Source organism: Monopterus albus, unplaced genomic scaffold (genome assembly GCF_001952655.1).
Source record: "Monopterus albus unplaced genomic scaffold, M_albus_1.0 scaffold408.1, whole genome shotgun sequence".
In the NCBI taxonomy this organism is placed as follows: domain Eukaryota; kingdom Metazoa; phylum Chordata; class Actinopteri; order Synbranchiformes; family Synbranchidae; genus Monopterus; species Monopterus albus.
In genome coordinates, this window is record NW_018128288.1 from 128,732 (window position 1) to 150,844 (window position 22,113).

Genomic DNA, 22,113 nt, shown 5'->3' on the forward strand with positions numbered 1-22,113 from the left:
GTGGTCTTCTTGCGCTTCTTCCACTTGGCGCGTCGGTTCTGAAACCAGACCTGCAGGCAGACAGATGATAAGTGAGGAGGCGCAGATGTAATGGCTGCTGGTGCACTGACAGGCCACGTTACCTGAGCTGTAAGCGCACATAAAAGGTTATGACATCGGTCTGTGATCATCACGATAACATCAACAAGGAGCAATAAATCAGTTACATCATGTTTTTGCAGGATGCTATGAACGAACAGCAACGTGCCACCCATTCATGTTGTGCAGACCTGTGCGTAAACGTTCCCATTGAACGAAAAATAAGGAATTGCAGGTCAGTATATTCGCTAATTTTGGTTATAAGGCAAAGCTTCATCGTTAAGGATAAATAAACCGTTCAGCAGTGGTCACACCACATAATAGACCTTTATTTTGAATGTCAGTAGCCTTCTCAGGGTGAATTTTTGGAATAAGGGGATAGTTTATCTCATTTTGACAATAAACTCCATAAAAAAACATGACAATCACTATTTGTTAAAGAATGTAAAATTGCATTTACGGTTTTATTTTGTGCAAAATCGGCCCACACGTATTTAATAACATCATCTCACCCCAAATGATTTCCCTGCTTTGGAAGCAGCCACTGAAAACCAGGCACTCAGATGCTAAAGATAATGTTAATACTGTGACAAATAGCCCGCTGGCGAACAGACTTTATTCCCAGAGTCCTTGAGCTTCTATTGGTTTGGTTGTACGCGGGCGTCTATGATTAATGTGAAGATTTGGGTGAGAAAGTGGGGCGCAGTAATAAGAACGGGACAATCTCACTCTCTCCCCCCTCGCGTAGCCAGCCGTGAAATCCAGCCTGAAATGCATTACACTTCAGAGGAAAGAAAATGCAATTTCTCATTGCGTTTAAAAAGACAGAGTGCACTCTCAGCGAGTCTGGCATGAAGACGCAGAGCGCGGTGACAGGTCCGTGCTACACGGAACCTGGACCTGCTTCTTATTCCGGCCCTGTCCTGATGGCAGATGAGCTTCATTTCACTAATTCTTATTTTATGTAAATAGAAGAGCTGTAGAATGGGAATTGACCCGTGCAATAATAATAATAATGATTATTAGGCTATTATTTCACATGTGGGCAACGCAAGCGCATTTTCCACTGCTATGGTTAATAAGCCGGTGACGCTATAATCCTTAAAGTGAAGTATTTGAATTTGCGCAGAGTGAAAGTCGCTGGAGCCACTTCACTGTGTGGAGGATAAAAGGCAGCAGGGTCAAACGGAGTCAAGCTGCAGACCGATATTGGTCAACGCTGCTGATCCAGGTCTGTTAATATCAGCGCAGACGATTAAACGAGTGTAATAAAACTGTAATCATCGCCTGAATCCCTGCAGACACGAGCGGGACACACGGTGTCTACATCAGGCACAATGTGGACTATACAGCCACCGGAAATAACCCGCACAGGCCCTGTCAAATCTTGTAAAATACGTTTTATATCTGCAAACATTAGGTCTATAGACCTACTTCCTTGGTGTGCAATAGCCCCAAACCTTGTAAAAGATTTGGCTGAAATAAATAACGTGTTGGGAAAACAAGGAGATGTCAGTCCGCAGCTACTAAGGCCAGTAATACCAGTAATACCAGTAATAATAATTCGAGTCCGGGTAAAGTCCCCCCACCACACACACGCGCTTGAACGCCTGAAACCTGTGCGCTGTAGTCTTATTCAGTGTTGGCTATTAATTAGTATATTCCTATAATATTTAATATAACAGTATCTAGTAAACTAACCCAAGACGCCTGTTTCACCACGTCACGTGAAAGATTGGCTTTAACAAAATAAATCGCAAATAAACATTTATGATGTGTATTAATAGAAGACTTAGTTTTCCTGTTGTAGATCAGTATTTCAGTGTAAAACGATAAACAATAAATAGTTTCTGGTGAATTTGTAACATAAATAACGTCTGTCTACATGTGATCATGTTAACCAACAATTAAAACTTATTTTCAGGTTCTGCTAAAATATTCCACAATCATAACACCGACAGGAAAAATCAGAAACTTTAATTTTACATTCATGAAAAAATATGAAAAGATATTTTTGAAAACTGTTTTACTAAAGTAAATTAGACCTGTCCGATGGATTCAAAGTGATTTCATGTAATGCCATAAATGATCCTAATAAATTCACTAAATATAGAATCAAGAGGAGCGTGTCAGGGCCGTTTAGCTTCACTGGATGCAAATACAAATTGTACACACAGCATCAATGCTGCAGGTTTTCTATTAGTAAATACTTTGTTTTATTTTGGAGATTTAGTGGGAAATTTTAATTTGTCTCGTTCTTATAAACGTGACACTGCACAGATTGAGTCGTTTTGTCCTGATGTGGAAAAGTATCTGAACTGTGTCGGGTTTTCTCTCATTGCTGACACAAAGTGCACTTCCCGCCGCCCTACCTGCACTCTGGACTCCGTCAGGCCGATCCTCAGAGCCAGCTCCTCCCGCATGAAGATGTCTGGGTAGTGCGTTTTGGCGAAGCTCCTCTCCAGCTCGTTGAGCTGCGCAGGAGTGAAGCGGGTCCGGTGCCGCTTCTGTTTCTGGGTCTGCTGCCCTCCAGACTGGTTGGAGTTGTTAGAGTTGGTTTGCTGCTGTTGTTGCTGCTTCTCCTGCTCTTTGCTGTTCACCTGGACGGGGTTGGATCCTCCGCCGCTGCTGATATCATCACCCGGGAGCATCGTGGCCCCTTCCACGCCGTCCGGGCCCGGGCCGAGCTCCCCGGAGTGTCCCGGGTCAGGTCCCCCTGCGCCGAGCCTGCACTTCAAAGCCTCCCTGTGGCCCAGGAGCTCCGCCGCGGCATCCTTCATCCCTGCACAGACAAGCACAGCTGCTGAGATTTGCACAGTAGCCACTTCCTCTGGGAGGAAAAAGGACATGTTAGGCAACGACTTGAACACACAAGCTATAGGCTGTACTGTACAAGCAAAGGGGAGAAAAGCTGGAACATTATAATGCTGCTGCAATGACGAGAGAAAAACCATACATGCACTAGTTCACATTTAAAACTCAATTGCAGAAATTAAACAGCGCCGAGTGCGGCTCTGTGGCAGACTGCTCCAGCACGCACATTACAACCTGCTCCTTAAATACTCTTAATTCTATTCGATCCCACCGATATCTTAGAAAATTGTTAAATCCAATTATGCAGTAATATAATAATAATAATTACTTTTCCAATGAATTAAGCGAGTTTAGCTCACTTCAGTCACATTAAGATACTACAAGAAGTAAATTGACAATTTTCTGAGCGTGATTTAAGATGAGAAGTGCCTGCAGCTTACAGTAGAGTTGAAGACCGGAGTTTGGTGATGATAACTCACCGAGGCGAGCATCCAGGAGGTCGGCATGAGATAGCATTGCGCACCGCTCCAGGGCGAAATGCTATTCCAAAAAAATCTCTACGACTTTAACCTATTTAAGAAATATATATAGCCTAAATGAAAGCAAATTCGGTTTGTGGTTAAAAGGGAGGTTCGTTGCATTATAATGTAGTTTAGAGAAATGGGGAGGCGCTTAACAGCGGAATGAACCCATGAGCTTCTCCAAACGAGGACCAATCAGAGCTGAAGCCTGAGGTATGTCAGCTTTAGCCCGAGAGCCCAGCAGCCCCCCAGCCCCCCCAGCCCTCCATCCTCCCGCATCCACAAGTTCATTCCTCCTCATTCCTGTAATTGGCTTTGATTTCTCCTCCAAATTACATCCAATAAAATAACCTGATTTAATATCTGTGTGAGGGCTTCGACCCGTTCAAGAAATGTTGGATCACACACAATATTTGTTTAATTGTGCATGCTGTTGTGCACTCGGACAAGAATTGGAGTCATTCATATGAGGAAGCCGTGGCTGCAGAAGCAGACACTACACTGAACTTAAGTCTCAAATGTGAAACTATTTATTATTATTATTATTGTTGTTGTTGTTGCCCTTTCTTCTTCTTACTACTACTTTTTCAGTGATGATATTCTCCACCTCTTTACGACAATAAAAGCCTCTCGGAGTCCAAATGAACCTCTTTGATTTCCCAGTCAACCAAACAACAAAGTTTGTCTGATTCTAACCGGCTCGTTTTCAAGGCCATTAGGCTTTTGTGTAATTAGTGCCAAATCTATACGGCTTTGTGGCAAATATCAGAGTGGAATCGGCACGAATTAATGGTAATTTACTACTATTTAGGCTCAACTGTCAAGAAGGGAGGGACTTGGTGTAAATGATGTGTGAGCAAATTAATTCGGCGGAAAGAGGAGGGAGTTTAACAGGAGCAGTGAAAGCTCGGCTTTGATAAAGGGACGCACTTAACACACCCAGAAGGCTGTGAATAACCTGACACCTGAATAAACACACCATCATGTTTAGAACACGTGGAGGACGGGTTTATTCCACAATTTGTCTAAATTAAGGTCATTTGTTTTCAACGAGACAAGAAAATGTTCTTAAAAATCATCCCACAAGCAGCTCCCCTCGTCGCCGAATAAACCACCATTAGACTCAATTAGCACAACAGCTTTTGTCACACACACACACACTCACACACACACACCAGTCTGGCAAATATTTAAGGACAAAAAAAATTCAGACATGGTTTAGACAGATGTCGGGACGTTTTGAGAGAGCAGGTTTATTTATTATGCGCTGAAAAGGTGGCACAAAGGAGGCGTCCGAGCGTGAACCCGCGGCTCGTCTGGGTTCTTTTCTTCAGTTTTCCGGGCTTCAATTACCTCTGCTCATCTTTTATTTGTCTGCAATCTGGTGGCACGACCGCCAGACAGGGAGGGATGGATGTAGTGGAGTCGTGTGCGGGAGTCTGTCCCGGACGCATCGGGATATGGAGGAGACTTCGTGTCTGCGCTAAAGTCTGCGTCTTTTTTCAAGGGAGGAAAAGAAGAAGATGCGCAACTGGAGATATTTCTTATCCTCTCTTTTACCAAGGCTCAAAATCTTTTAGAAGGGCTTGAGGTGGACTTTAGGGGCTTTTAGGCAGAGATTAGCAGATCATATGTGTTAGAGAGCTGTGTATTTCCAGAATTAGACAATTGTGTGTTATTAGAATTAAAAATGCTACAAAAGTCAGAGTATTTTCACTGTTTCTGTGTTTTATACAGCTTTTCCTGGCGCCCCGGAGCCCGGAGGATAATTTAAAATCATCACATCGCTGGATGATGGATTGCGCCCTTCGTTTTATGACTTTTCAATAGCCCAGAGCTTTTATAGCTGTGCAAACAGAAGTGAATGACTCCTCTCGGAGATTCAGGTCACATTTAACCCAAACTACGAGAGAGGAGATGATGAGATGTCAGAACGCATGAGGGATCTGTGCTACAGAAGGTCCTAAAAGCGGCAAAACGAACATTGTCTGTCGTTTCTACGTTGTGTTTAATATTTCTAAGTCGAAAAAGGTTGGTTTTCTTTTTTATTATTTGTGAAGAAATGTATTATGCCTTTGTTGGTTTATTGGCAGGTGTTTTGTGATTGCCCCAGACAGGGTGGGCACTGACCATTCAGTGAACTTCAGTAAACACATTTTAGGTTCTTTTTACACAATAAAACTGTAGGCTATCGAATGCATTGTACACTATTTATTATTATTATTATTATTCATATTAGGGTGACTGTTGTTCATATGACTGGCTGTTTGATAAAGTCCTCTCCCTGGAAGTTACTATTCCTAATACATGCAATATATTTAATTAAATGAATTCAAAACATCTGCCGGCGTTAACAGCTGTGTGTGTTTGTGCTAAAGCTCGTGGTTTTGCTGACCAGGCTGTGTTTAGGGTAAACAAGGACCAAAGCAGTTTGCTGCATTGGTCCTGTCCTGCAGATCACGATCACGTCAATATGATTAAGATACAAACAAATTCGCTCCTGCAAGTAAATGCAGTGTATCTGTGTGGAAAGTAAACATCTTCACGGGCTGGAAACGAGGATTGACTCTTAATAAAAGTGAAAAGGGGGGCCTCGGTAAATGTGTACTGGAGCTGCAGCTGTAGCCGATGGACACAGCACGAATGTGACCTCCTGCTCACATCAGCCTACAGGCTCTCAGCCACCAGGCCCGGGTGAGTCTCTGACCTTTGCAGCCTACATTCACTCAATTAGAGATTTCTGAGGAGAAAACAATCGATCCTCCATCTGCACAAGCCCCGAGTTTAACAAATGAGATTCTTGGAGTAAAAAGTTCCAGACAGAAGCGACAGCCGCCTGCGCTGCGTCCGACCAGCGGCACCAGTTTGACCCGGGCCAGTTCAGAGGCACAGGAGCCTTCACGGTACCGCCAGGCTCTTATTGCACCGCTTCACCAGCACCAGGACTCCAGTGGTCGACATTCCCCGCAGTAATAGCCTGTTTTAAGACTCATAAACCCGAAAGTACAATGAATTGGTTGGTCCATATTCTGTTTACTTAAATACTCCTCTGTAAGTTCTGCACTCAAAATCTGACAAACTGAAATCGTCTATTATATGCAAATGATAGTGAAGTGGGAGCTTTGACTGTGCGGTGTTAAAGAGCTAATTTAGCCCATTTTGTGTGAATTAATTCCGTGTGTTTATTTTAAGTGTAGAACTTAAACTGTCAATTAGATGCAGTGGAGTAACGAGCACAACATTTCTCCCTGAAACACTGGAGCAGAAGTATAAAAGAAAACTAAAAATACTCAGGTTCATGTAAATGCAGGCCTGTGTAGCCACTTTCTGCTTTGTCCTCCCATTATTCTGTCATTATTAGACTGAAAATGGCGTGTGATGTGAGAAGCGAAGAGGTCGAAGCAGTTTTACCTTTAAGAAGTGAACAGTAAAGCACTGGATGCTGCTCAGGAATAGTCCCACTGTATTAATTCTGGATCGAGTAGTGTTCGTTCACGATCCAGGTACATGCGGTTGATTTATTCCGTTTTATTGTGCTGAACGTTTCAGAATAAGATTTTATATAAAGAGCAATGTATAAAACAATAAGTAGCCTATTTTAGGTCATTTAAATTATCCGTCAGTACATGAATTGTTACACACCAACTTCAACTTAAACCGACAGCAGTAAAACTCTACCTGTGCATTTCCACGGGCCGCCCTGCTGCCTTGTACTGGAGCCTAATGTAAGAGACATCCTTGGTACCGGGCTGCTGGAGGAGCTCTGTGACATGGTTTTCCTCGGGTACAGGATGTGAGGACATGTGGAGACAGCAGCAGCCTGCGCGGCTCCTCTGGTCACATGCAGCTGTGGCGCCCCGCCGCTGCATCTCATGCCTCAATTAGCGCCGCTGCCCTCTGCACGGACTCGATTAGGCCGTGATTTATCCGACAGAAATATAATTATACCTCCAAATAAAATAATCTGCATTGAGGAGCGATTTCCTTAACGAGACGGAGCGGGGTGGATGTCACGGAGCAGCAGCGCCTCATTAGGGCGGTAATGAGACTTTGGGGTGATCCCGATAATTATCGAAATCTGTAAAATAAGGATCAAGTCAAATGTAACCTTAATTTGTCTGGCTGGCAATTCAGTTCATTTATTGGTACCTCTTTTACTTTTTTGGGAAGGACTGTCTCAGCCTTAATACAAGGTGTCTTCATTTTAGGCCATTTGGATGACAGATGTGCTGCAGAACAACATCTGGGTGTAGGAGGTGTCCTCTTTCTTGTAGGCATCAACACACAAGGTGTTCCACTGCTGTCAACAGGAACACCGGCAGTGTTGGTGTCAAAATGGTTACCTGTTTAATCCACAAGTCCATCCAAACAGAATAATCTCAACCAAATGTGATAATCAAGTGTTTTAATCCAGTTTCAAGCCAGAAATGTCAGATTCACAGGTTTCAGCTCAACTGTGACACTTTGTTGCCTCACAGCTGTTTTACAACATTGTAAACTGTGTTCTTGTCTTTATTTTCCAACTTGTTTTTACAAACTAAATAAATAATCGATTACTCAAAAGAATAATTAACTTATTAATAGAAAGTGTAAATGACGGGTAATTAAAGCACTTGTCAGTCAGTATTAGGGGGCGGCTGTGGCTCAGGAGGTAGAGCGGGTCGTTTCCTAACCGGAGGATTAGCAGTTCGATTCCCGGCTTGTCCAGTCAACATGTCGAGGTGTCCTTGAGCAAGACACTGAACCCCCCAGTTGCTCCCGGTGATGTCACCAGTGTGTGAATGCGTGAGTGCTTGGGAGTGCGAATGGGTGAATGGCCGAATAATGTGAAAGCTCTTTGAGTGTGTTGTAAAAGATAGAAAGGCGCTATACAAGGATAAGACCATTTATTCAGGGCTGCATCATCTTCAAGGGTTAAAGCCATTTAAGGTTGTGCGAGCTTCACATACAAAAGGAAAGCACAATGAAATGCATTTTTCTAAATGGTCACTTTAAGCTGTAGAACTTCTTCTACAGTGGTCTTGTGTTTTACACTGGTGAAGCGTGTAAAGCCCTCCAATGTAAAATGAACAGTGGACCCACAACATTAAAATGGTTACAACTACAGAAAAGACACCTGTCTATGAAGTCCAAACCGTGCATCAGTATGACAAATGAATTGAGGAAAAACCCTCCACTCCTCTACTGTAAATGAAGTGAACGTTCTATCGCATTCTTGTGGATTTTACACACAGGTGAAGCATGAACGAATGTGCTGACACGTTAACAGTCAACAGGAGAAATAATTACATCAAGAGCAGAGATTTGAATGGATTCAGTTTGCTGCCACGGTTCCAAACAAGGCCTGACAAAAGGAATGGACTAGTAGCGAGTGAATCTCACAGTGAGAACAGAAACAGATCAGGAATCATCCTTCAAGCTTCACTGAGTCCAATACGTTCCTAGCCTCTTTGTACTCCTCTGATTCGCCCAAATCCTCCTCTGTTTCCTGAAAAGACACAAACACACACATTGGTTCAACGCAACCATCTCCTGCACTCTCAATGAGAAATTACAACTGGCGTCCGAAGACTCCAAAAATCGTTACTTTTTTTTGTAACGATCAATGTAAAAAAACAAAACAAACAAACACACAAACCCTGTTTGGATGTCTCTTCAGTGTCAAAACGTCCTGTCTGGGGTCATATTTCACTCAGTATCATGTTACCAGGATCCAAATTTAGCAGCTAGAGGTTGAGCCGAGGGATGACGTGACTGTACGGTGCTCGTGTCCTTTAATCAAGCGAGTGCGAGTTCCTGTGGTCACCGCAGTGACAGCGCTGCTAATGAACGGTGATGAGCGTGTGCATATGCGCTTGTCTGTCTAAAGGAAGAAGAGAAGGGAGGGTGAGTGACTGGGAAGGGGGCATGTTGCTAATTCTAGGTAGCTCCTTGTGCTTACCACTCAGTTCTCCTGTGACTCACACCACCAGCTGCCCGACTGGTGCCCTGCATTAACCAAGGAAACACGGAGACACACGTGCTTACTGTACGACTGCTTCTCACCATTACGTCCTGAAGGGCTTAGCTCACCCAGTGGATGCACAGACAGACCAAAACATGGTTTACTGGTGTAAGTCGCTTCACAGTAAAGCTTTTTTTTTCTTCATACAGCCTGTGGGATTTAACCGAGGACTGAGATTTGTGCCACAATGGCGACACAGAGAAAGATAATGTATTCTGACTCAACTCGTCAGTGTGACTACGAGTATAAAGGCTCTGTGTGTCAGCACACCAACATCCTAATGTTTACATGCTCACACTCTTAGTATGCTAACATTTTAGTGCTAAATACAAATTAAGTGGTGAAAGGACGACCCATCACAAAGAGTCTCGGTGAGGTGCTGGGACGCCACGTGCCACCAGAGCAGCTCCACCTTGGCACTGTCTGTCCATGTCCCTGAACCCTCCTGGAGGGATGAACACCATTCTTCCAACAGATGTTGCCTCATGCGGTGCCTCTGACTGTTTTGTTTCCTGCTCCCAGGGGCCAGCCTCTGACAGTTTGTTTTGTTTCCTGCTCCCAGGGGCCAGATATGACTCATAAATACTTGTTTACTTGGAAAAAATATTTACTTTTCTGTAATTTCTGTTACTGCTGTCTGTAAGGTTTTAATCAGTCGAAAGGGCTTCAAAGCTGACTTGGAGCTGCTTCCTATCCAATACAGAAAGAAACAGGACCCCAACATGCGCTGTGTGAGGATGAAGAGTAGACCATGTTGTGTGATACATGGGCTAAAGTTTTGGGTAGACTTGCAAAACATTGGCACTTTGCAATTTTTCAATAAGACCATAAATTAGTAACAGCAACAGAATAAATGGATCAACAGTTTCAACGCTTCCACTTTGTGGAGACTTCAGGTGTTACTCACCAATAACTGAAGCAGATCTGCGTGCGCCACAGCGAGACGCCGGTGGCAGTCAGGGATCATCATCCTGCACTCTTGCAAAACCTCCATCTGAAACCACATCAGTGCCACCTTAATTAAATCAGCCACTGCTGTGTTACCATTTTTCATTACCTTAACAAGAATCAACACAATATTGAACAAGTATTTTCCAACACTGGAACATTAATTTAAACAGCCAGATACTGTGCATAGTCATTCAGAGCATTTCACCGCGGACGACGACGTGCGGGGTGTCCCACATACACTCTGCTGTGGTTAACATCTCCCTACAAGCCAGCAGTATGAAAAATGTTATTGAGTTATTGATCGGACAGGGAGTCGGGCAGCGGGGGACCACCGCCATCTGACTGCACACCTGGATGAATGAAGGAACCCTGAGCCGAGGGCACTGAGATCAGGCGTAAAGAGGTATTACTACGCCTGGAGGGAAACTGTGTTCCAGCCTGAGGAACCTTCACAGCCGTGGCTAATGTGGAATTCCCCCAGCAGGCACCCTAAAGAGCAGAGAAGAGCTGGCTAACGCTGTCAGATACACTCACTCATGACAGCTGCTTCCTCACCTAGCCCTTTGTCGAGCTGGAAAGTCAAAACATGGACGCAGCGACACGCATCAACATCGCACAGCAGTGCACACCAACAGGCACGCAGATGAACTTGTACACAGGCAGCTGATACACTTAGATGCAGACAACTAGTGGAGCTGGTTTCCATCTCGATGTGACAAGGTGAGCCAGGAGTGCTGAGACAGAGAAAAGTCACGGTGCCCTCACGGAGCAGTGGAATGATCCCATCAGCGCTGGAGAAAGATGACACTTACAGCGTATTGATTCCATTAAAATAAAAACCTCTAATCCATCCTGCCACAGACCTCATCTCCAACCATAATCCATCTGGCCTCCCAATCTCCCCATTTAACACCAGCCAAGCCTGAGCCTGAGCCACTGCGCTTTGAATGAACAAACAAGACACACACAGAATTTTAATGTTACCAGTAAATATAATCAGATGTGGTGTCTGCACTGCAGTGCCTCCCTGTCTGAATTGTGTGGAGCTGAAACCTGTATTAACTGAGACCTGGTACTCTTGCTGAGAAGACTGGTGGACCATGCCCACTGTCCATATATGCAGCTTTTTTGGGAAACGGTGCATTTATTATCAGTGATACTGGGTTCTAGTGTGTTTCTCTCTCTTTGGAGATACACCTAAGGGTCATTGCATCGTTCATGCTCCGGCTTCTGCAGACAGGTGGACCCAGCTTGAGCCTGGTGAAACTTGAAAACAGGGTGGTCTGCAGCCATGCAGTGTAGAAGAACCTCCTGATGATTACCTAGTAAGTTCCTCGGTCTCCTTCAAACTCACCTACAGCTGAATTACAGAATAACAGAACTTGCTTATAAAGACAAGAAGGCTGAAGCAACACAGGTTATCAGCAAAAACAACCGAGGTACAGTACACAGTGGGAATAGTCACTATAGAAGTTTTAGCAAAAATGGTTTCCTCTGCAGCCTTGGAGACGAAAGCGTGGCTTATGCAAGTGTGTACCGACTGTCACAAACATTGTGCACACACACACACCCACAGGGGAGATGCCACACAAACCACTGTGCCGATTATGCTGAGAGCGTTAAAGTAGCATCCGCGCCCTGCAAATCTTTATGGCTACAAATAAACAAATGTCTGGTTGGTTTCAGAGAACTGTCCGTCACCCTACAACCACAGAGAACAAAGGTGAACACATCTACAGCCATGTCCTGTGAAGATGTGCTATGAGCTAAATGCTCATAGCAGCAGAGCGTGTGAGAGGGCGGATTTTGGACAGAGCACCGAGCAGCTTTTTTAAAAAGGAGGGAGCGTCATCCTATGTCCCGCCACAATTTTGCTTCAGTACTCCTCACACCATGAGCCTGAAGCATGACCAAACCAGACCCAGAATCTGTCTTGCAGTCATCCAACACTTTTCAATCAAAAATCGGTTGCTACAAGCTCAATAACAGAGTTCCTAAAGTACTTTAAAAGGAAGCTGAAAGGTCATACAGGTGTACTGTATATATTTATTTAATTAGGCCCATTGAATCATTTAATTTTATGACATTCTGTGTTATATTCCTTGTTACACAGGCCTAACTGTAATAAATAAACCATTTTTATATATATTTAAAAAAAATGTTGTTGGTGTTCTTCAGTTTTTTTTTTTGGGACACAAGGTTTAAGTATATGGTTTAAGCTAAAAGTGAAATACATGCAGATTTTTTTTGTCCTTTATTGGAGTGTGTGGGTGTGATCTGAGTGGAGCGGGATGCAATCCGAGTTGAGCGCTGAGCGATAATGAGCAGACCGGGGAAACAGCTCCATGAGCGAGGAGTGTAAAGTCTCATAGCTCCACTCCACTGGACAGAGACATTTTTACCTGATGATGCTGCTACATGAAAAGGAAAGGGATCAATAAAGTGGGACATTAATGTGTTGTGTTACCACCAATGTCTCATGTAGCATTAGAAAAAGAAAAAAAAAAAAAACAGGGGACACCAAAATCATTAAGATCCATCCCTTCTCATAAATGTCTGGACAAAGATTCTTGACAATCCATCCAGTGACTGGACCAAAGTGGGGGATTCACACATTTCCATCCAGTGACTACAAATACTGTATGAAATGGGGTTGTTCCTCCCAGAAAACACAAACTGTTTTAGTTTTTCTTTGCAGTTTCTTGGTTAAATTTGAAATGGTTATAAAACCAAAAGCATAAAAAAAAACATAGAAATATAACAAGTCATTATAAGATAGTCATTATTCAGCGTGCTATTAATTTGATAATGTGTCACACAACTTTTCAAACCCCAATTCACCGATGCACAGGCTAATGGTGGGAGGCTGCAGGCACCGCGAGAGAGGACAGAAAGTAGGACACAGGACACTCAATGACCAGCATGTGTCAGTACTTATCAAACTCTTCTTGCATCTGCATCGACTTATGAAAGCATCAAAGGTTTTCTCAAAACCTAATTCTTCACTATGACGTGGACTGACCCCACCAAATGAAATACTCAAATCGTCAGGATACAACTCACTTCCTGAGTATGGGGAAGTAAAAACCCCTTCAGTCACTACAGGATCATAACAGCTGGTGATAAATGGATGACGCAAAGTTTTCACATCAAGACCTGTTACTGTTGTGTAGAATCAGAGAGGAGAAACACACCTGCTTCTTGATGACGTAGACATCTCCTCCTTCTGCTTTCAGGTGCTCGATCTTCTCCTCCTGCTGCTTTGTCTCAGTTATGTACGAGATCTTCTCTTTGGCCAGCCTGCAGAGAACAGGACAAGAGGACAAGACAGTGCACAGGCATGAAACATAAACGTGCAGCCTCCCAGACAAAAAATACAGGCTGTCATGGTCACCATTTACAGACTAGACCATCTGTTCTTGTTCTCCCCAGTGTTTCTCTGACTGAGGGATGAGATCATCTCCCCCATGATGGCAAGACACACACCTCAACAACTTCCAAACACATAATCCCACCTCACTGCTGCCAGGTGTCACACAGTACTGGCACAAGAAGAAATCATGCTTTGTTATGGAACTCAACTTGTATACCGTGACCTAAAATCTACTGAGGTTAAGATTAGGACCTTGAATGAAAGATGTTTCATATCTGGAACAAATCTTCATTTCTACAATAAATACAAATAAAGTGAAGCTGCTGGATATCAGACACTGCATATGGAACAAAATTCAAATCAGCTATCTGCAGATTGCTTCAAACAACAAACTGTCATAAAACACATTTAAGACAAAACTGACAAATACATGTTTTTTTTTAAGGTAGTTAACACTGGCTTTTTAGCTCTGTTTTTGGTCTCCACCACCTCCTCTCTTTACCTGCTTCATGCTCCACCAGCTGGTTTCTGCCTGCAGGTGCTGGTTTTTTAAAGCACTTTCCACTGAAAACAGCTGTGGCGACAGGACGATATAAGAATGTACCACAGCAGTACAGCTGTTTGTCTGGGCAGCTAAACAAGAAGCTCACACTCACTATGAAGCTCTGTCAAACTGAGGTACAGAAAAAATATAATTGTTGTGTTCAGAAAAACAAAAAATATGTGCCGATTAAAAAAAACTAAACAAAACAAAACATGACAAATCAACACATCAGAGGTGCCACCTCTGAAAATGCTGCTTCAGGGACAGCTGTAGAAAACTGTGGAAAAGGCACTGCACAATTTCCCAGAAATTCAAGATGATATTTTTAAACAGTTTAAAACCTAAAGATTTACAAATTACAATTACAGGTGATTCATTTTCTAGGAATCAACTAACTGATTAGTCCTTTCAGCACTAATTTCATGATCTAAAATCTAACATAACATTCTACTAGTAATGATGAGCATGTTCCAAAACATCAGACTGTGAGAACACAATCATATTAAAATTTAACCTGTTTGCCTACATGCTGTGTATTAATACATGTGACCCCTGAATTCAGAGAAATCTCTGGCTCTTACTGACCTAATTTCATCATTTTCTTTATGCCAAAATATTCGACACAGGCTTCCTGCAGTGTCAAATTCACAACAACATGATTACCACAGTACTAACAACACTTTCTTTAAAGGAGTTTGATCAGTATCATAAAAAACATCACTGAAACATTTTTATCATCCTTCTGTAAATGAAGCAAAACTAAATGTTGATTTTAATTGCACATAAATCGGTGACAATTTGTTTGTTTTCAAGCCCAAACTGTCTTGTTCCAACTTTGTGTTTCTCTACTTTTTCCTGTGTGGAGCGAACAAACACAACCATTTGATTTTGCTGTTCACACCATCTCACCCTGCTCATCAGACGCCTCTATCCTCACACATACACCCACAACATTACTTGTCCTTTTTTAAGAGATTAATTGAGCATCAATTTAGTCCCTAATTTGGACCAAGTCAGGTGGTAAATGGGCCTCTTTTCCTTGATTGTTAATGAAAATGGTCTCGAGTACATTGATAAATTGATTATTTATCAATTACGAGCCAAATGGAACCAAATCTATTAACCAGATTCCGACCCTGATTGGGATAATGGAGTTTGAAAATATCGCTATTGATAATGATTCTCAACTAATAGTCTTTTTCCGTCGGCGCCTGCTTGTCAGAATGACAACACAAATTTCATTTTTCATAAAATCAACTGTGTGTGCGTAACTGAGTGATCCTTCATTAATCAGTCAAATTACTGGAGACCCTTCCCTCCGTGTTGCGCTGCTCCTTGCTTAGCCAAGGAAGCCAACGGCACTCTGTCAAATTTTACATCAATTACCACTCATTCAACTACAGCTCCATCAGGAAGCTTTTAAACAGCCACCATATGCAACGTCTGATGCAGAATGAGTGATGTCACCTGTTTGGAGTCAAACACAGGGGGGAAGATGGAGGAAGGAAGCTGGAATAATTTGAATAAAACTGAAGGACAGTCTAATAACAAAATGTCCATTCCTCCCCTTCCAGTCCTGATGTTAATTTCTTATTTCTCACAGACTTGGAGCACTGTATGAATGAGGGGTGGGGTCGTGGCTGGTTTTAAATAGACCTGCCACCTCTGGCTTAATGGAAAAGGCAGCTCTCTGGAAAATAGAAAAAAGGGAATTAGAGCCAGCCAACATACACACATTCGACCGCCTCTTCTAGCACTGTATTTTTGAGCCACAATGTAGTCTGTGCTGGGAGCGGAATGACAAAGGCAAATTACTGTTGTAATTTTATTAAGGGCATCCGCCTCGCTAGGGCAGAAAGGCACTGACTGGAATGTGCAAAAGCTACAGGAAATAGGCCTGGCTAAAAGAGCAGGCAGGTTTCCTCTAAAACTCCAATATATGAGCAGGGAGGAGGGTGTGAGGAAGCCAAGAGGGAAGAAAAATAGGAAGGGGGCATGAAAGGACGACTGGATGGGAGGGATATGCAAGTATGAAGAGTCTGTACATATAAACCCGACAACTTGATTAAGCCTTCATGTCATGGTAGTACTTTTTGGCCTATAGAGGGAGTGAAATAGTAAACTCAAAAACATCAGCACAGTAGCTGGGGACACAGTACTGGGACTAGTGCACTGTTGTTTTTCCTGCTGTGACATTACCCTCCGAGGGAAATCCAGCCTCCATCATTACCACATCAGGGAGCCTGTTAGTAACGTGACCCTCATCAAAACACAATCAATAGCACATTACACAAACGCCACTGACAGGAGGGAATTAGATCGACCATCAAATACACGACTGTGCTGATCCCATTACCTCAACACACCTCATAAAATCAACAATATTTTCTATTCCAACATGGTCATTCTGAGCTGCTGTACAAATTTAGAGGTAAGCTCAGAATGGGTGCCAGTTATAGTACTAATAGGTCCCAAATCAAATGCAGAAACTAAACTGTTATACATGAGGAGCATTTTCCAAGAGACAATGATTTAAGATGGTAAATTCACAGGCTACATTCATCATCCACTATGGAAAAAGAAAGTGAACTGAACATAAAATTATTTGAATTAGTGAGCACACACTGGGCTAAAGCTAGCCCCAGCTAAAGCCAACTCTCCTGACAACCCCAGATATCTGTACATGGTGAATGTTTGTAAACCCAGACAGTCATTTGACAACACTCACCCAAACTGTGAAGGTATTTTCCAAATCCTCATCCACTCTTCCAACCATTCAGATTCCAAAAACAACACAGTATGGTCCAGAAAAAATATAATTTTTAGCTGTTTCCAATGCAATGCTATTTCTTTTCCACATAGACATTTGCTTTGTTCAAATGTCAAGCACAGCGCCACTGCCAGTGGTCAGGGTTCTGTCTTCACAGGCTCCATGCTTCCTGTCCACAGAAACACCTGCTTGGTCTCCTGCAGAATTTGCAGTGTAATGCAAAATAACACATTTGTGTCATGTGCTGTTTTTGTTTTGTCGGTTTGTTTTTGTTTTGCCATGTGACACAAAAACATAATATGTGTCACCTGGCACATTTTTGCAGGAGTCCAAATGTTTATGTGTAGAGAAACATGTTTGGTCCAATGCATCAGCCCATCAACATATTAAAAGTGAGATATGCCTATGTAATTAACATCAAACACAATTATTTATTTTTGGGAAATAAATCAAATCTGCAAAATCTAATACAAAAGCTCAGCCATCAATTCTACTTTTAAAAGGATAAAGTTTACCTTGATTGACACAGTATTAATTTAAATGTATGTTTAATTTTAGTTTGCTGTTGTGCTGAAGTGAACTGTACTTTATGTAGAGGGGTTTTTATAATGCTCTATTGTCCCCATTTCCAAACATGAAGAGAAATATTATAAACACATTTCAATAGGATATAATGAAGTTCAGAATAGTCTCAACAGTAAACAGAATTACTTTTGAAACATCTCCACTTTACTTTTTGTACCTTACCCTTTTACACAATACTGTACAAACTCAGTACTTGATACTGTCCCACATGTGAGGATCTACCACCTAGGCCATACTAGCATGGCGCAGTAACTCTTACATGCCCACAAATGCCAACATCAATTTACACTGGGGGGGGGAGAAAGTCTTGTAATATAGAAATAAAAACCGAACCAGTTAATCCCCTGCCGTGTTAAAACGGCAGCGTATCGTTAGTTTGCTTCACATTAGCCAAGATCAGGCAGTTATTAGTCAAAGGTCAAAGGGTTTATTTGTCATATACGCAGTTAGGGAACGCGTTTCCCTGTACAATGAAATTCTTACTTTGCCGTCCACATGAATGCCACATAATACAAGTGAAATATAAAGTAGTTAAACAGTATAGGTGTCTCTGCAGCTACTTATGAGATATGTTGTATTAACAACTACTTAAGTACATAAAATACAATAAAGGTGTAACGTTGTGTTATTGTTTGCCGTTGTCTACCATCAGCGTACACGACAGTTGCAGCGTCATTATCACTGCTAGCTAACTAGCTAACAGCTAGCATTAGTCGGCCAACTTTAGCTGTTTCTGCACGATAACATTTTACATATTATTATTAAAGTGTAACACAGGTTTCTACGGTGAGCTTGTACTATTACACCAGAGGCTGTAGCTGGGTGCTGTCAAACAACAATGAAATGAAGCTACTGCAAACAAAAGAAGCTGCTTAACCATCTAGTCGATGCCCACAGGCCGCGCTAAATCACCACTGTAAAGTTGAAACCCTTGGAACAAACACAGTCAATTTGCGGCTTGGTTTAATGTGGAGCTGGCGTCTCTCTCCGGCTAAGCTAATTAGCTCGCTATCCTTATCCTAACCCAAGTACATTCTATAACTGGGGGTAAAACCATCCTTACCTTTTAACGATGCCAGTTTTAATCCTAATTTGCCGTATTCTAGGATCCGCCATGGCTAAAGATAATGATTGTTACCCGGTTGTAGTGTAATGCGTCAGCGGTGTGTGCAAGTGCAAGTGGAAGTGGAAGTGGAAGTCAGGGAAGACCAGCTGATCGCAGATAAATCGATCTTTTGATGTAGATTATCGAGTGTTTTGATCAGAGGGACAGACTCAGTAGGGTTGTCTTGCAATTAGCTACTTTTATACAGTGGTGAAAGAATATCCAGAAAAGAAATACTTCTAAAATACCCTGATGATAGATAGATAGATAGATAGATAGATAGATAGATAGATAGATAGATAGATAGATAGATAGAAAATGGTTTGAGTCTGCTCTGTCCATATATTTTACACATATTTATTAGGCCTGCACCTGGCTGCAAAATATTTCCCTCAGATATAATAAAGTTAGTCAAAATCTGTCCATCCGTTTGTCTATATCTATTGGTTGATTAAAGTGTGTCTCCTACCTTTATGCACATTGGTACTTAGCTGACAAATGTCCATATAATAGGCAATTTAAATAATGACTATTTTAAATACAATTGCAGCAGCTGCTTGCCAATCTTGGATCATTAAGAAAACATGGGATATGAAATACATGCAGATACTCAGGTATCCACACAGATCAGCTTTCCAGATGATGGTCTTTCATCAAGCTCTAGAAATTAGAAACTTGTGGGGGGTGCACTTATACTTGAATTGAGTGGTTATATCTAACTGTTATTGATCTATTTTTGCATTAACTTGTCCTTTCACATTTAGTTTCAACAAGCATTAAACTCTATATACAGACTAATATTTGACACTATGTTAGTTAAGGTTATATGGGCCTCAGAATAAGCCCCTTTCTTTGTTTACACAGTTTATCACTTAAGCTAAACAATTGACATGGCTGTGTTACAAAGACAGCACATTCAATTTCATTTGAATCTTTGTGCATCTGATATTGATTTGTCTGATCTATGAAAAAAGAATCTATTTTATATTATTATTCAAAGCTTTTTGTGTCAAAAATATATATTTTATTGTAATCAGCCTTCACCTTTCCAATACCATTAAAAGTTTAGGTTGCTCAAATATATTTTTGCACAACAGCTTTAACAAGGCTTTTCTATGACAACACAATGTTAAAAACACAACTTAAAGGTCTTACCTGCTCGTCAGAATGGATCATACCAACATAGCCTACAATACATTTTCAAGTCAAGGGTGGAGGGAAGTAAGTTTGTCTATAAGGAGGAAATGTTTCTCATATAATAAAAACACTTTCTTGTAGCATTCGCAATAAAACCCATCCAAACTGTGTTAAACATATACTCATTGTTATGTTTTGTCATATAATTTGAAACATTCTTGGCATCCAGTGACTGTGTGGTGCTCATGTTGTCATTTACCAGCTGTCAAAATGAAAAGGTTAAAGGTGGAGTAGGGGGCATTAAAGCAGTCATCAGTGTTGGGCTTGTGCTTCATTCCTGAATACAGTATCAGTGCATTCAGACTGGCTCATTTTGTTCAGTGTTTTCCCATATCAGCCTCCAGCTCAACTAAAAATGAAGTATTGAAATGAATGAATGTATAGTGTACACATTGTGATAACTCTTATATTACATTTTTGCACGAATATCAAAACAAGCCATATTTTGGAGGGTTAAAATAACCATATTTATATGTTATGTGTCTTCAAGCTGTAGAAGAAGGACTGTACATGCATTTCTATGTTTTGGCCCCCTTAAACAGTATCTGACCACGTGCCTTCATTGTTTTCCCACCATAGGAAACAATTGGTTTCCACTTTTATCCATGTGAAACAGGATCATAAATAACTTGAGTTAAGTGACAACTTGTCTGATTTTACTATTATGCAGACTTAAAATCAGTTAGCACTAAAATTAAATACATCTTTGAAAACACAAAATAGAATTAGCCATTGATTAAGTATGCCTACATTACAGATGAACATTTTGCACAGAAAATCAATAATGCATTCATAAAAATATTCCAGTAAATATTAATCACAGTTACAGATTAAACTACAAAACATGCAAAGCATTTATAACTGAAAAACAGCTGAATCTACTGCTACTGATTAAATACTGCCTAGTAATGCAGCAGGACAAATAATACTGTGATCAGAAATATCTTGTACAATAACAGAAGACTGAACCAATCTTAATGAATGTTCACTTTAAATACATTTAGCTGATCATTATTTGGTATTACTATGGAATATTATATATTGATGTATTGCTGCTTGAATGTAATCCACGTCCTCCCCCCAAAGTGCAGATGTTTCCCAGTTCAAACTCTCCAGATCCACTGGTACAATAAGACCAATAGCAGGATTTCGCCTTAATAATTGTAACGAGCTGCTATTAATTTAGATTACACCAAGACTAAATAGGTTAACATAAGAGGGTAGAAACCAGTTAATTCTCTCTGTAACTGAAACGATCTAATGATGTTAGATTTGAGACGTGTCGCGCATTAATGCCAGTCATTATTTAAACAGTTTACTCCAACGCTAAAGACATGAGTTCGTCTAATATATGCTTCTTTCTCCACATGGAGGTTTGTGTGTGCGAGTGGACTCCAGGCCTGCAGCAGCATCTGAGTGTTGGGAAAACCCTGGGCTCTTTCCCCGCAGCATCATGGCCGTTGATTATTGGTATTTTCCGAGTTTTCCAAACTAATAAGTGGCACTATCAAGCATTTGGAAGCGCCGGGAGACTACAGACGGGCTGCTAGACTTAATTGATATTGAGCGAGGCACTGGTAAGCGCGGACGGGGCCGCTGCTGGGTAATTTGCAGTTTAATCAGCGTTTGTAATGAGAGCCGCTGATTAGCGCGGGGTGGAAATAAAAGAGAGTTACAAGGAACGTCTGTCAGAGTCCGGTGATAATTCACGAGTAATTGTGATGATTAGAGCAAACTGGATGACTTTGGAGTTATAATGCGTTGCCGTGCCTGTGCGTGCGCGTGCGTCTCTATGTGCACTTGTAGTCTATCTGTGTTGTTTGTCAGCACGCATGAGTTTGTGTGTGCGTCTTTGCTAAAAATCAGATACCAATTCAATTTGACAGTTTCCTCCATCAGAAATAGCGTAAAGCATCTGCGCGTGTGTGTGTGCGTAACAGTGTGTGTTTGTGCCTTTGTATTTCTTATATTATGGGGTCCGAAACCTGTTAACACACTCACATTGTGGGGACTCGGCTTTCTAGAGGCTGGTCCCCACAAGGAAGACACTGACTTTTAGGGTGGCAACATGGTTTAAGGTTAGAGGGAGGTCAGGGGTTAAGGTCAGGATACGTGTATAGGAAAGGGTGTGTGCGCGCGCGTGTGTGTGTGTGTGTGTGTGTGTGTCGGGG

The 22,113-nt window shown here is 41.8% G+C and overlaps 2 protein-coding genes across 4 annotated transcripts in view; both read right to left on the reverse strand.

Moving 5' to 3' along the window:
* Positions 1–5,631, reverse strand: part of LOC109951792 (homeobox protein orthopedia B-like) — an 8,413-nt gene extending 2,782 nt beyond the window's left edge. The window contains exons 1-3 of one of the 2 annotated variants that reach the window (XM_020586476.1): positions 3,333–5,631; positions 2,451–2,860; positions 1–50 (exon numbers count right to left, since the gene is read on the reverse strand). The exon at positions 1–50 is cut by the window's left edge and continues 2,782 nt beyond it. In XM_020586476.1, coding sequence (XP_020442132.1) covers positions 1–50; positions 2,451–2,860; positions 3,333–3,408 — 536 coding nt within the window. In that variant the 5' untranslated portion in view covers positions 3,409–5,631. The remainder of the gene's footprint in view (positions 51–2,450; positions 2,861–3,332) is intronic. The other variant, XM_020586477.1, reaches the window with a different exon arrangement.
* A 2,653-nt stretch (positions 5,632–8,284) lies between these two features.
* Positions 8,285–18,921, reverse strand: tbca (tubulin cofactor a). 2 transcript variants are annotated; one of them, XR_002273666.1, is made up of 5 exons: positions 18,704–18,921; positions 13,563–13,668; positions 10,325–10,411; positions 9,052–9,276; positions 8,818–8,901 (listed from the first exon to the last, which is right to left on the reverse strand). XR_002273666.1 is itself a non-coding variant. In XM_020586464.1 (4 exons), exons 1-4 carry the CDS (start codon positions 18,754–18,756, stop codon positions 8,821–8,823), a joined length of 327 nt encoding a protein of 108 aa, XP_020442120.1. In that variant the 5' UTR covers positions 18,757–18,914; the 3' UTR covers positions 8,285–8,820. The 2 variants fall into 2 exon arrangements, 1 of the variants encoding a protein (XP_020442120.1); XM_020586464.1 differs by lacking the exon at positions 9,052–9,276 and having other exon boundaries at positions 8,285–8,901; positions 18,704–18,914.
* Between the last annotated feature and the right edge of the window lie 3,192 nt (positions 18,922–22,113).

Excerpts from the sequence above, each read along its gene's own strand:
- tbca (XM_020586464.1), bottom strand. The coding sequence starts at position 18,756 with ATGGCGGATCCTAGAATACGGCAAATTAGGATTAAAACTGGCATCGTT. Across the intron at positions 13,669-18,703 it reads AAAACTGGCATCGTTAAAAG|GCTGGCCAAAGAGAAGATCT; the intron begins GTAAGGATGGTT and ends TGTTCTCTGCAG. Across the intron at positions 8,902-10,324 it reads CAGATCTGCTTCAGTTATTG|GAAACAGAGGAGGATTTGGG; the intron begins GTGAGTAACACC and ends GTGTCTTTTCAG.